The sequence below is a fragment of the Nicotiana sylvestris genome, chromosome 5 (assembly GCF_000393655.2).
Source record: "Nicotiana sylvestris chromosome 5, ASM39365v2, whole genome shotgun sequence".
Taxonomy (NCBI): domain Eukaryota; kingdom Viridiplantae; phylum Streptophyta; class Magnoliopsida; order Solanales; family Solanaceae; genus Nicotiana; species Nicotiana sylvestris.
The window spans coordinates 63,537,797-63,552,510 of record NC_091061.1 but is presented as its reverse complement, the minus strand read 5'-3'; the positions used below and the strand labels follow the sequence as shown (position 1 = coordinate 63,552,510).

Sequence of the window (14,714 nt, the reverse complement as noted above, 5' to 3'; positions counted from 1 at the left end):
GTGAAAATTGAGGTTTCTATTCCGAGGGAATTGTTATTTCCATTCGCTGAGACGACATTAGGATTGTTCCTGAACAAAGATGACGGAGTTTGGGGCTGAGCAACTTGAATTTTTTGTTAACATATTTCAATGTATCTCGCTGTATTTTCATGTATTTCATTGTATTCATTGTCTTTTTTTTCATTGTATTTCAAGGTCTCTCGCTGTATTCCATGTATTTCATTGTATTCACTGTCTCGTTGTATCCCATGAATGTATTCATATATATTTTTATTAATATAATTTATGTATTCAGATGTATATATGTATTCAAATTGCTCCGTTTTTGTTGTATTTATCGGTTGGGAAAAATATTCAGCATATTTTTTCTGAAGATTGTTATGTTTTTGGGGTGTTTTTCGGTTGAGAATCTTTTTTATAACTGGAAATACAAATTTTGTGTGTTATAATTGAGTTTGTTGAGTTATATTAAGAGTCTATTATATTAATTGATTCACTTTCCGTTTAAAAACAGATGAATAGACAATGAATTGTGCTATTTACGTTACTGTATTCACAAATACATATCGTGAATACAGTCAAATACAATAAATCTGTCTAGCTATAATCCCTGTTTTACGCCATGAATACAATCGAATACAGTCGAATACAAAAATCTGTCTAGCTGTAATCCTCTATTTCACACCTAGAAATGTTATTGTATTCATGAATACACTAACTTAAATACATCGAATACACTCTAAAAACCCTGAAAACATAGCTATAAAAAATAATATAATAAATAATAGCTACAACTAGCTAATAACCGCTAAAACATAATGGTTTCTAAAAGTTTCTCATAAAACATCGACCTCAATGAAACTGTTTTTTCCTTTTCTGAAATCCTTCTCGCGAATCCAAACAAAGCAATAATTAACAACCTCTCTTTTCCACCACACAACAAAATCTGTACAATCCACATGGGTTTCAATAAAAATCTTTGGAAGAAAATTAAGCATAAACTTCAAGGGTCTCAACAATTTTATTCATTTTAAGTCGCCAAGAATTAAAACAATTATTGGTAAAGAGATTATACGTAAGAACAATAATCCAGGATTAACGAATAATATATGTAAAATAATAATTGTCATAAACATCCGTGTAGTTCTATATCAATATTTCGAGCTTCACACTTTCTCTACTACAATTTCCACCATCTCAAATGAATCTTGAGCAGAAATATAGAGAAAAAGTTAAAGAGACCAAAATATTCAAGGGTATTTGTGTCCCAAAAGTACACCTCTCTCACTTCCCAACTCCTCTGTTCAACATTTCCTTGTACCTAATAATAGAATCAAGCCTCTGTAACTTCAACTGCTGCCTAAACATGTTAATAAAATCATCAGCTTTTTCATCAACTGCTTCGTCTTCTCCAAACGACGCTGTTTCCCTCGTCGTCGCCGGTCGCCGCCAATCCACCTGGTCCGCCTCTTCCTCCTTCTCCGCCACCGCCATCTTCTCACTTGCCGACTTCATCATCGTCCTCGTCGGAATCTTAACCGGCGTTTCAACGCACGTGGCAGACTTAGTCCTTGTCACGTGACTCTCAATCTGCGGTTCAATATTATCAACCTTTTGAACTTCTTCTTCATATGGGTCGGCGTGTTGGGCCACAGAAGGAATTGGACCGGGCTTTTCCAACCGGGAGAAAGACAAGTTGATGGAGCGGACCCGTTGTAATAAAGATGGACTACGGTCGAGTTGTGGTGAGTTAACGGAAAAGTCATGAGTGACGGAGGAAAATGGGTCAGGGAAAGAGAAGTTAAAGGACCTGACTCGTTGTAACAAAGATGGACTTCGAGTGAGTTGGGGTATTGAGTTTTCTGTACTTTGTTGGTGTTGTTTCTTAGTATCAGTTTTGCGACTTGAAGTGATGAAAATAGTTCCAATCATGAGGTTCAGAAAGCAGAAGAGAACTGCGGGAGTGAACCAGCTAGCTACAGATTCAATCATGGTGTTTTTATTTTTTATATGTTGGACTTGGAGAAGAACTGCTGAAGGGAAGAAGAAAGAAGATGAAAAACTAAAGAATGAGGAGTTATGGTTGGAGATGCGAGGAAGTTTCTATTTATAGAGTGTTAAGGCTAGTCGGTAGAAATTAAGGCTATTTATAGAGTTTCTATTTTGACCAATATTGTTCCTTGTCTTTGCGTAGGTCTATTTTGGTCCCTCAAAATATAATTTTAAGCATATTTAATTCCTTAAGTATGCAAAAGTGGAGCACCTTTAGTCCACTGGCACAATATATTAAAAAACTAACGGTGTTACCCAACTCTGATTCATGAATCAAATCTTCTGCCCAGAAGCAAAACACTTCCTCTCCTTTTACTGGATAACGCAAATTATCACTTTAATTCCTCATTTTTAGATAATGTCTTCTAAAATTTTGACCTTGAAAATATCTCCTTCTGTGCCAATGTTCAATGAGAAAATGACACTGTATAACCGCTGAAAATAATATATATATATATATATATATATATATATACATTTTTAAAATTTTAGTCGATTTTTCCCAAAAGAAAAGTTAAAATTTGAAAAAAAAACATAGCTGCTAGGATCATTTCTAAGCATATTATTGAAGCAAACGAATAACCGGGTTGTATTATCACTTTTAACCCATGTCAAAAATTATTTACATCTGATAGAGGAAAAAGTATTTAAAATTTGTATGATTTTTGTATATTAACATACAAAAAATGTGTGTGTATGTGTGTGTGTATATATATATGGATATTTTTTTAAAACGACTATACAATGTTATTTTCTCATTGAAAACTGGCACAGAAGGAGATATTTTCAAGGTCAAAATTTTAGAAGACATTTTCTAAAACTGAGGAATTAAAGTGACGATTTACGTTATCCAATAAAAGGAGAGAAAACGTTTTGCTTCAGAGCAAAAGATTCGTTTCACGAATCAGAGTTGGGTAATACCGTTAGTTTTTTAATACACTATGTCAATGAGACTAAAGGTGCTCTACTTTAGCATACTTAATGGACTAAATATGCTCAGGATTATATTTTAGTGACCAAAATAGACCTACTCTCAAAGATAAGGGACAATATTAACCAAAAACTCGTAAAAATGGCAACAAAGTCAAGTTGATTCTCTTTTTTATAATCCACCGTTGTTCCCTCCTGTATGAAATATTAGTGTATTTTTCAGATTTTATTTACTTTCAAATATCTTATTTTTTTAAAATAAGTGTCATTTATTACGTTCTTCAAATCTACGGGACATTTGTATCTATACCCGTTTTTTGTGTCACATTTTAACTTGTGCCTGCTTTGCAAAAAAAATTGCAAGCGTACCCGTTTTTTCGCATAACTTCAGCACACGGGGCTGAAGTAGCAAATGCAATCACGCAAAACTTCAGCATTCTAGTAGCCGGACCTGAAGTTCAGCTCTAGAGCTGAAGTTTTTGTGTTGTAACTGGAAACTTCAGCTCTAGAGCTGAAGTTTTTGTGTTGTAACTGGAAAACTTCAGCTCTAAAGCTGAAGTTTTTGTCTTTATAATTGGAGAATCCCACTATCAAGATGTTCTAGTTTTTGATAACTCACCCAAATTTTATGTAATTGGATCCAATTCAGAATGTTAAAAGGAAGGTGGTAATTGATGCATTTCGATTGATCAATCCGCAAAACCATGATGCCAAGGCAGACAACGTCGAATCTGGGACGTCTGAACAAGCCAGTAAAATTATTTATTTTTTAAGTTTTTTGCAGAAGATATTATTTTTTTTCTGAATATATGACATCCTAAAGAAAAGATAAAAGAAAAAGAAGAACAAACTCCATGTGCATGGGAAAAAATGAATTTGAAACTTACTGTTAAAGGATGGAGCAGAAACATTCACGGTATCAAGTAAATTTCCAGCAATGGAAGGCGGAGTTGTGTTTCCAGACAATGAGGAAACTGATTTTTAATGTTATAATAATCCAAATGGAAGTCCTCAGTATATTTGCTTTAGCTTCATTAATCAAAGAGAGTAATGTTGAAGTCATCGTTGTAGAAGAAGAAAAAAGAAAATGAAGAAGGAGAAGGAGGAGGAGAAAGGGAGCTGAAGTTGTTTAAAAAGTGGGTACAAGTTAAAAGTTTTAAAAAAAATGGGTATAAATTAAATGTGAGCGACCAAATAAGGCGCCTCGTGCAATTTTTACCAATCTACACTTACAATCTTACTGATCCAATTTGTTTGAACATTAATCGAGTAAACGATTAAGAGAAAAATATCCTTATAATTAAGGATATTAAATATTATTATTAAGAAATTTGCAAACAATTTAAAGACTTATTAATATGGAGTGAAGGTAGTATCCCAAAAATAGATCTGAAAACTATGAAAGCCTCTCAACAATACGAATCCTTCACTTCAATACCTCCAAAACCCCCAGATAGTCTACTAAACTCCTTTCCGACATCATCACCACCTAGTTCTTTACCCAATCACAATATCAACATGCCAAGTAATATGAATATTTACATGCACGAACCAATTTCCAATTCATCTCCCCTACACAAGTCCTACCTACAAATTTAAAGTATAATAATATTTCTTCCCCACTACCTATCTCTCCAGAACCAATAAACTTTAATTTGGAGCTTACTGATAAGGTTGAGGCATCAAATGATCCTTCCATTTTTATACCATTATCTTTGGAAGAAAAAAAATAGGATTTACCAACCATGGCAACATGTAGTGATTGTTAAGGTTTTTGGTCGCAAAATTGGACATCGAATACTTAGACAAAAAATATATGCGTTATGGAAACTAACTGGAAACCTCCCTCTAATTGACTTAGGGTCAGATTTTTTTCCTACTTAAATTTCAAAAGGAGGAAAATAAAAATCATTCTTTACAGGGTGGTCTTTGGTTTGTTCTAAATTATTTTCTATCAGTTCGTCAATGGGAGCCTAAATTTATGGCTACTGAGACAAAATTAACTACCTCTGCTATTTGGCTACGATTACCGGAATTACCTACATAATTCTATGATTACCAAATTCTTCAAAAACTAGGTCAAAAAATTGGTAAGTTGTTAACAGTAGACACTTGCACCTCTTCAACAACAAGAGGACAATATGCTAGGTTATGCGTGGAAGTACCCTTGGACCAGCCATTAAAGACACACCTATACATTGGCAATCATAGACAAATTATCCTTTATGAAAGATTAAACTTTCTTTGTATTAAGTGTGGTCAAATGGGTCATAATCAAATTTTTTACCAGTTGATCCTCATGCAGAAACCTTAAACAAGGAACACCTACTAAATACAAATACTTCCAATTCAAATACATCTACAACAGTTACTGAAGCATGAAAACTTGTTCAATTTCCGAAAAAATCAACCCTCAAAAGAAATACTTACACAGGAAATCATTTGCATTCACCACATGCAGTGGGGACACATTCCGCAAGTCAATCAGGTAAATCTGGGGTAATTATACCTAATACTCTTCCATTCACTAATCTAACTATAAATCATATTAACACTACTAGCTCTAAGCTAACCACATCCCATGCTCCTATTTTAATTAATAATAAATTTGCTAATTTTTTTGATAATGAGTCTGATAATGGTAATCCATTATCAAATAAAACGACAAAGAACCAATTACATAACACCACTCAAGTACCAAACCACTCGGTCCAATCAGAAAATCCTCCAAAACTAAATCCTATCCATCATACAATACCAAACCCTATTACTATCCATGCAAATGGACACGAAATCCCACCCCACATGCAAGACATGCCCCAATACCCAAACACACCATCTTCACCTACACACAAAAATCACCTACTTAACCTAGCAAATCATCCACCTCCTCCTTCGAATATCGGAATACCACCATCAATTACACCTACTGTTGCCATGCAAATAGGTAATGATGAGTCCTCCACTTCTCAAAACCATTCCAATACACCATCTAAAAATCAATCTTTTCAACCATCCACCACTACCATTGATATAGTTCCGCCTATACGTATACAATCAAATCTAGCTCATAACATTTTGACTAATCCACTACCACATCCTCTCATTTTAGAAGATGTTTCCCTTCAACTTCATCAGTCATTTACGAAGACCACAAACCCAAACATGACAGAACACCCAGCATCTTCAACACAATCCAAATCCATTCTCCCACCCTCCACCACACCTGATAATGGAGCCCAATACAATCATATACACGGCTCAAACCCCACATGCACCAACACTCCTATCATCTTGGCTAGAGGCGGGACTTCATAACCATGAATTAACATTCACCATGGAGGTAAATCATCAAGAGGTGACAATACTAATCAACCATCCGAGGGACTTAGCACAAATAATGGCGGAAGGAATGCAATTGGGAACAGACCTTTATGCTCGTTACCATTAGTCCATGATGCAAGCACCTCATCTTGCACCCTACCATCCTCTCCCTCTACCAACACCATTTTGGGATCCAACATACCTTCATCCAAATCTACTACAAATGCAGTTTTATCCTACTTCCACTCCAAACACCCCTTGGATTTAACCTTACTGGGATCCACAACCACTCACACCACTCTTGGAACCAGTAACACCCCCCTCTCCAATACCACAACCACCCCTCCATCACCACAACATCCCAATCCACTCGATCAATAAGTGCATTTTCAGGTAGAACTAGACGCAACAATCGTCTACAATAGAAAAACACGTCCAGTCCATGCATGTTTGGAAGGAATCAAGGTCTTTGTCCAGAAGGAGAAGTATGAAAGAAAAATCTTCATAAGGTGCCCCCAAATCTACTTGCAACATCATTTCGCTTAAGGCCAACAACAAATCCAGCGGTGAAGAAGTATGCAATGTTATTCCTCCCAACTTTGAAGCTTCGTCCAGGAGAGTCCAGTAGTCAAAATGAATCCATACTAAAGTCATATGAACTTCATAATTTGGAATTGTTGAGGTGCTCAATCAGTCGAGTTCCAAAGAAATTTTAGATCTTTACTAGTCTACAATAGGCCTTCAACGGTGGTTCTGCTGGAAACACACTGTCAATCTCATCAAATTTTAAAGGATGATTTTGAGTTCATAGGTATGATTGAGGTTTCTGCTGTAGGAAAATCCGGAGGGATTGTTATACTATGGAATTCAGCTATACTAAATGTGGAGCAGGTGGCCACTACTATACAAGAGATCCATTGCCATGTTCAAGTTCTTCCTTTACCTTTTAAATTTTTATTTAGTACTATTTATGCAAGTACTGACTTAGCAACTAGACTAGCATTATGGGAGAATATAATGTGTATCTTTGATAATTATAAGGGACCTTGATTGTTAGGGGGGGAATTTTAATGAGATACTACATGCAACAGATAAATTTGGAGGATTACCTATAAATAATTCAAGAGCTAATAAGTTATTAGATTGTTTTAATTATTCTCACTTAACAGACTTTGGATACAAGGGTAGTCGTTACACTTGGACGAATGGTAGGCATAATAGTGTTAACATACTAGAACGTATTGATCATGTTTTGGCTAATTATGGTTGGATCTCTAATTATCCTAATGCTTTAGTCACACACCTTCCCCGAACTCACTCCGATCATTACCCTATTAAAATTGAGCTCCAACACTGTTCAATGCCTAGGAAAAGATTTTTAGACTAGAAACTATATGGACTACCCACCCCTCTTTCTCGACAGTAATCGAACAAGTTTGGCTTGAAAAATTGCACTTACTCCCTGCTATTAATCAATTTACGAAAACAATCCAAGTTTGGAATAAAGCTACTTTTGATAATATTTTTAAGCGTAAACAGAAATTATTGGCACGGTTAGGTGGTATTCAAGCTTCTTTCCACTATCCAACGAGTACCTTTTTACAAAATTTGGAAAACACTTTAACTTTGGAATTTAATAATATTCTACAGCTTGAGGAAGAATTTTGGAAGTTAAAATTCCGAATTAATTGGTTAAATAATGGTGATGCTAACACCAAATTTTTCCACCTTACTACTTTAAATAGAAGACGACATAATCGTATTACTGCTCTTCAAGACTTCGGGGGTAATTAGACTACTGACCCTCATCGGATTAAAAATGATATTACACAATACTATCATCATCTTTTTACAACTCAAAAAATTCTTTCTACTAAAAGAACTTTTTTACAACCTTTTAATATCTTAACACCAAATGAGCAGTCTTGTTTAACAACTCCTTTACAAGATTATGAAATTCTCACTGCAATCCATTTCTTTCAACCTCTAAAGGCTCCTGGGCCAGATGACTTACATCCATTATTTTATCAAAAATATTGGCATATCATAGGGAACTCTGTCAAATATTTTTGTCATAAGGTTTTCTTGGACCATCAAATTGATCCTTCTATTAATACAACCTTCATTTGTTTAATTTCAAAAATAAGAATACATCCACTATATCACAATTCCGACCTATTAGTCTTTGCAATACAATCTATAAGATTATTACGAAAATAATTGTTAACAGACTAAAGCTAGTCCTGGAACACATTATTCATCCAACTCAATCTAGTTTCCAGAAAAATAGACGAGCAGCTAACAATGCTATTATGTTTAAGAAATCATCACTAGATTCCAAAAAATGAAGGGTAACAATTCAAATATGCTTCTCAAATTGGATCTTGAAAAGGCTTTTGATAAATTGGAATGGTCTTTTATTACAACACATTACACACTTTAAATTTTCCACAAACGTTTATAAAATTAATAATGTCTTGTATAACAACTACTACTACTGATATTTTGATTAATGGTACACCTACTAATTATTTTACACCTACACGGGGCATTAGACAAGGGGATCCTCTATCACCTTATCTATTTATTTTATGCTTAGAAATGCTATCAAGGAAAATCAATACTGAAGTTGACTATAACATTTGGCATCCAATTTCAATAAGTAAAAAGGGACCTCAATTATCATATCTATTTTTCGCAGATGATATTATTTTGACATCCAAAATTACACCTACCTCATGCCAATTCATAATTAACACTGTCAATCAATTTAGTCATCAATCTGGGCAAACTATTAACTTCGAGAAATCTAAAATTTTCTTTCCAAAAATTGTGGTGCTAATATAAGAGCTTCAATACTACAAAATTTTCACATGAGTGAGGGAAAATTTTTTGGAAAATATTTAGGGTTCCTTATTTTTAATTCAAGGCCTACTAAACGAGATTACCAATATTTACTTGACAATTTCAAATCTAAATTGGCAGGTTGGAAAACCCATTTTTTAACTAAAGCAGAAAGGACGACCTTTATATGTTCAACTCTAAACAACCTTCCTAATCATCTGATGCAATATATCACACTACCTTCTTATATTATTTCCTCACTTAATAGATACCAACAAAATTTTCTATGGGGCACCACTCCTCAAAAGAAAAAATTACATCTTATTAAGTGGTCTATGGTTACACAACCTTTAGAGCAAGGGGGGGTTAGGCATACAAAATTTTAGTACCAAAAACCTAGCTTTGCATGTGAGTCTTGCATGGAGGCTTTTTCAAAACCCTAATCACCTGTGGTCTCAAGTATTGCTGCATAGTTATCTAAGGCCACCCACTTTAATCAAAAATAAAGTTTCATCAACTTGGCTTAACATTCTTAAAGGTTGGTCCAAATGTGGATTAGGATATAAATAGAACCTAACTACTGGACAACACGTTAAATTCTGGAATGATCCTTGGCTAACTTACAATTCTTTGATTCGTAATTATATATCAGGACCCCTCCCCCAAGCTGAGGACAGAAAATTAGTGTCGATTATTACTTTAATCACAAATGGCACCTAGATAAATTACCATTCGTATTACCTCCTTCTTTAGAACATGCAATCACTGATATCTATATACCAATGGTGCCCATCACTTATGATAAATTATATTGGGCAATTACACCAAATGAGTTATTCTCTGTGAAATCTATGTACAATACTCTCATAAGCGGACTTAATCAACCAATAAATAATGAGGTTATTAACTATAAGTGGATTTGGAAACTTTATATACCACCCAAACTTTCATTCTTCTTATGGTTAATCTGTCATGAAAGACTCCCTACAACTTCTTATTTACATAAATTAGGCATTATTAATTCATCTTTGTGCACACAATGTCATATGGTCCCTGAAACTATAAATCATATTTTCTTTGAGTGTCATAATGCTATTGCACTTTGGGCTGCTATTAATATATCCACTACACAAATCAATACTCCACCTCAAATTACTCGTACATCTTGGTTACACAACTTTATACATAAACAACCTTTATCCTCCTATTGTCACATTCAATCTTCCATAATCTTGCCTTTTGCTTTGTGACAGTTATGGTCTATAAGAAATAAAAACTATTTTGATCGTCAAAAACTTAAGTCGAGTGTTTCTTTAATATACAAACAGGCTGCTGAATTTTATTATCTTACAAATCCTACAAAAAGAAATACCTCATTACTACCTCTATAAATCAAATGGCATCCACCAAACCGACATTTTTTTAAGTTAAACATTGATGGATCTTCATCCTACACCCACAATAAATGTAGCATTGGTGGGTTGTTTCGCAATCAACATTGCAAATGGATTATAGAATTTGCAGGAAGAGCACAACATGGCTCCAGTGTTCAGACATAACTGCTGGCACTTCTCATGGGGCTAAAAATTGCTGTCCAGCATCAACTCACACCACTGATCATCGAAACAGATGCAACTGCAATACTTGGTATGTTAAATACACCTACAATGCAATACACTAATTTAAACAATGATTGCAGATTATTAGTCCTACAACTGGATAATCCAAAGATCCAAAGCATCTACAGAGAGCAAAACTTTGTTGCAGACTGTCTAGCTAAATATGGAGCAATGCATGCGGAGGATAGTTGTATACTTTTTGGAAGTCCTCCACCTTTTGTCACGCCCTTTTACCAGCAAGATCAAGATGGAATGCTTAGAAGTAGACTGCTCAAATCAACAAATATGCTATGTAATAGTAGTTCCCTAACTAGTACTGTGTCTAGCAGTAGTGTTGTAGTAACAAATCCAGTTTTTGTGTATGACAATCGTTCCCATAAGGGAGACATAATATCTAACTCTAGTACTCTTCAACTGATGCAACTTCTGCATCCTACAAACTCTTGTGTACGTTTTTAAGTATCTATAATATGTTTATCTTTTAAACCATAAAAAAAGAAGAAGTGAAGGTAGTATCCATTTAGAAGAATTACTGTCTTTGAAATTATCATTATAATATTTGTTACACAATTTTGAAAATCAATTAATACTTATAGTCAGCTAACTTGAACCGTTTAAGAAGTCAAGTTGCTTCTCTTTTTTTTATATTTAGTTGGGAGGGTAAATTAAACAAATGATTATATAATTACTATAATTTTTTCTCACCAAAGACATACAATTATGTTCTCCAGCACAAAAGTCACAGCACTTTTATTAACTCATATAAAAATCACAATAACCGTAAAACACAACTTTCTGATGCAATATATTTTAATTAATATTTTTATTTTTTATTTTCAATAGAAACAAATATTGACCCAATTAAAATAGCCTGAACTGTTTTTTTAAAAACTCCTCTCTATATGGTATAAATTTTTATACTGGTGAAAACACCTATGAGCAAGCTTGAAATTGATTTATGGGGATGAGAAGATTCCCTTCATTATTTATAACAAATAAATTGGCTGGAGCTTAGTTAAAATAATTTATTTATATCCATGGTCATTTGGATATGTTTCTTGAATTGGTAATTCGAACGGAAAAAAGAAAAAAATAACTAAAGTTGGAGATATACAAACACACTTTAAATATATAGAGTAACAAAAATCATGCAACTATTAATTATTATTTTTGCGCAAGATGTTAGCATAATTTTTCCTTTTTATTGGGTTTGAGATATATTATAATTTGCAACTCACATACTTAAATTCTTCTTTAAGTAATAAAAATTTATAAGCAAAAATTTAGATAAACAAAGGTGAAGCAACCAATAATATAACTTTATTAAACATATGTTAGAGGGACATGCATCTTCCTGTGGGGCCATGCTCGTGTTGTCCAGCCAAACGACCACTGGCCTAATTCTATTCTCTTTTGATTTTTATTCTTATGATCGAAATTAGATTCGATTTTTATTTCTATTTGGAGTTGGTTTTGGCTTTAAGAGAAAACACCACTCATTATCTATAAATAGAGCAACTTTGAAGAATTGCTTTATGCTCATTGGTATAAGTCTTTGAAAGACTTTAGCATATAAGAGTGATTTTTTAGAGAGCTTTCATCAAGAGACAAGAGAGAAGAAAAAATATTTGTTTTGCTGCATATTTTTGTTCCGACCAGCCTACTTCAAATCATGTTTTCTGATTCGTTCACTGTTGGATCGGGTTTGACTGAGTGTTCTTAACATCTTGGTCTTTGATTTGAACGGCGGAGATCTAATTTGGAGGCCCGTAGCATCCGATTTTGAGCTCAGAACAACAACTTCATTTTGTGACTTCTCCTATTTCTTCTATTGATTTGTTGTTGCTCTTGTTGCTATTATTGCTCCGTATTTGGCATTTGTTATGTAGTCAATTTGGAGAATTTTTATAACCCTCTTATTGTTATCATGGAGATTTTTGAATCTTTGTGATCTCGTTATTTTTACCTTTGATTTGAAGGATTTTCATTTTAAAATTTGGTGTTCTTTATCTTCTTTATATTCGGGTTTGCCTTTTCCTCGTTATAATAGTGATATCAGAGCCTTGGTTATTTATCTTGGGTGTTTTACGGAATGAAGGCGAATATGAGCAAGATGGTATGTTTAAGTGGGAGCAATTATAATATTTGGAGAAGCAAGATAAAAGATTTATTGTTCGTGAAGAATATATATCTCCTATTTTTGCAGCTCATAAACTCGAGAGTATATTTGATGAAGATTGGAGTTTCGAGCACCAACAGATATGTGGATATATATGACAATGCATTGAAGACAATGTTCGCAACCATATTGTGAATGACACACATGCGAGATCATTGTGGGAAAAGCTAGAGACTCTTTATGCTTCAAAAACTAGGAGCAACAAGTTGTTCCTAGTAAAACAATTGATGACCTTTGAATACAAGGTAAGCAGTTCGATCCTTGATCATATAAATGATTTTCAAGGTGTCTTTGATCAGTCGTCTGGAATGAGAGTTAATTTTGATTATGAGATACAAAGACTTTGACTTCTTAATACTCTGCTAGACTCTTGAAAAAGTATTCATATTTCGTTGACAAATTTAGCTCCTGGTGGTAAGATGACCATGGAATAGTCCAAGACTGGTGTGTTGAATGAGGAAGTAAGGAGAAAATCTCAGGGTTTGACCTCACAAGCAGATATCTTGATTACAGAAGACTGGGGGAGAGATAGAACAAAAGGTTCGAGGAATAGATGTAAAAATAGAAGTACGTCAATGTCCAAATACCATAATTTCACGTGAAACCACTATGTCAAGAGAGGACATATCAAAAAAGGTTCTGCTACAAGTTGAGCAAGACACTAGGGAAGGGAAGAAAGTTGAAAATAATGAGAATAACATTGCTTCTATTATTCGACATGACCTTATTTTTGCTTATGATAAAAACATCATCAATTTGATATCCCATGAGACGAGCTAGATAGTAGATTCTGGAGCTACCTCACATGTCACACCGAGAAATAATTTTTTCTCATCTTATACACATGTTGATTCTAGAGTGTTAAAGATGGGTAATGCCAATGAAGTTAAGGTGTTTGGTGTTGGCACTATTTGTTTGAAAACAACTAATGGTTCAAAGTTAATTCTTCGAAATGTCAAGCATGCTCCAGACTTTCCTTTCAATTTGATCTCCGCTGGAAGATTAGACGATGAAGGTTACAATAATGCCCTCTTTAATAATCAGTAGAAGCTCACCAAGGGCTCATTAGTAGTGGCTCGAGGAGTCAAGTCTTCTCATCTATATGTGACACAAGGCTCTATTCGTAATGACTTTATAAATCTGGTGAAAAGTGACACTTTATCAGAATTGTAGCACAGAAGATTGAGTCATATAGGAGGGGGATTACATGTTTGGATAAGAAAAGCTTACTTTCTGGAGTGAAACAAGCAACAATGTAAAGGTATATCCATTGTTCATCTGGCAAACAGAAAAGGGTTTTCTTTCATAGTTATCCTCCTTCAAGAAATCCCGAATTATTGGAGCTAGTACACTCTAATTTGTATGGTCCTTTTAAAGTAAAGTCAAAAGGCGGTGCACTTTACTTTGACCTTCATTGATGATCATTCTCTCAAGCTTTGAGTGTATCCTTTAAAATCCAAAGATCAAGCACTTGGCGTGTTTAAGGAATTTCAATTCTTAGCTGAGGGACAGACAGGAAAAAAATTAAAATGTATTTGTACTGACAATGATGGTTAATATTGCGGTCCCTTTGATAACTATTGCAAAGAACAAGGAATTAGTCATCAGAAAACTCCACCCAAGACGCCTCAATTGAATGGTTTGGCAGAGAAGATGAATAGAAATCTAGTTGAGAGAGTTAGATGCTTGCTTTCAGAGGCTAAACTTCTAAATATATTTTGGGGGAAGCACTTAATACTGTTGCTTATGTTATCAATTTGTCTCCT

At 34.2% G+C, this 14,714-nt stretch overlaps 1 protein-coding gene across 1 annotated transcript; it reads right to left on the bottom strand.

The window, feature by feature from the left end:
• Positions 1-1,123: 1,123 nt before the first annotated feature.
• Positions 1,124-2,111, bottom strand: LOC104247231 (pathogen-associated molecular patterns-induced protein A70-like). The gene has a single exon (XM_009803191.2). It carries the CDS (start codon positions 1,990-1,992, stop codon positions 1,285-1,287), a length of 708 nt encoding a protein of 235 aa, XP_009801493.1. The 5' UTR covers positions 1,993-2,111; the 3' UTR covers positions 1,124-1,284.
• Between the last annotated feature and the right edge of the window lie 12,603 nt (positions 2,112-14,714).

Excerpts from the sequence above, each read along its gene's own strand:
- LOC104247231 (XM_009803191.2), bottom strand. The coding sequence starts at position 1,992 with ATGATTGAATCTGTAGCTAGCTGGTTCACTCCCGCAGTTCTCTTCTGC.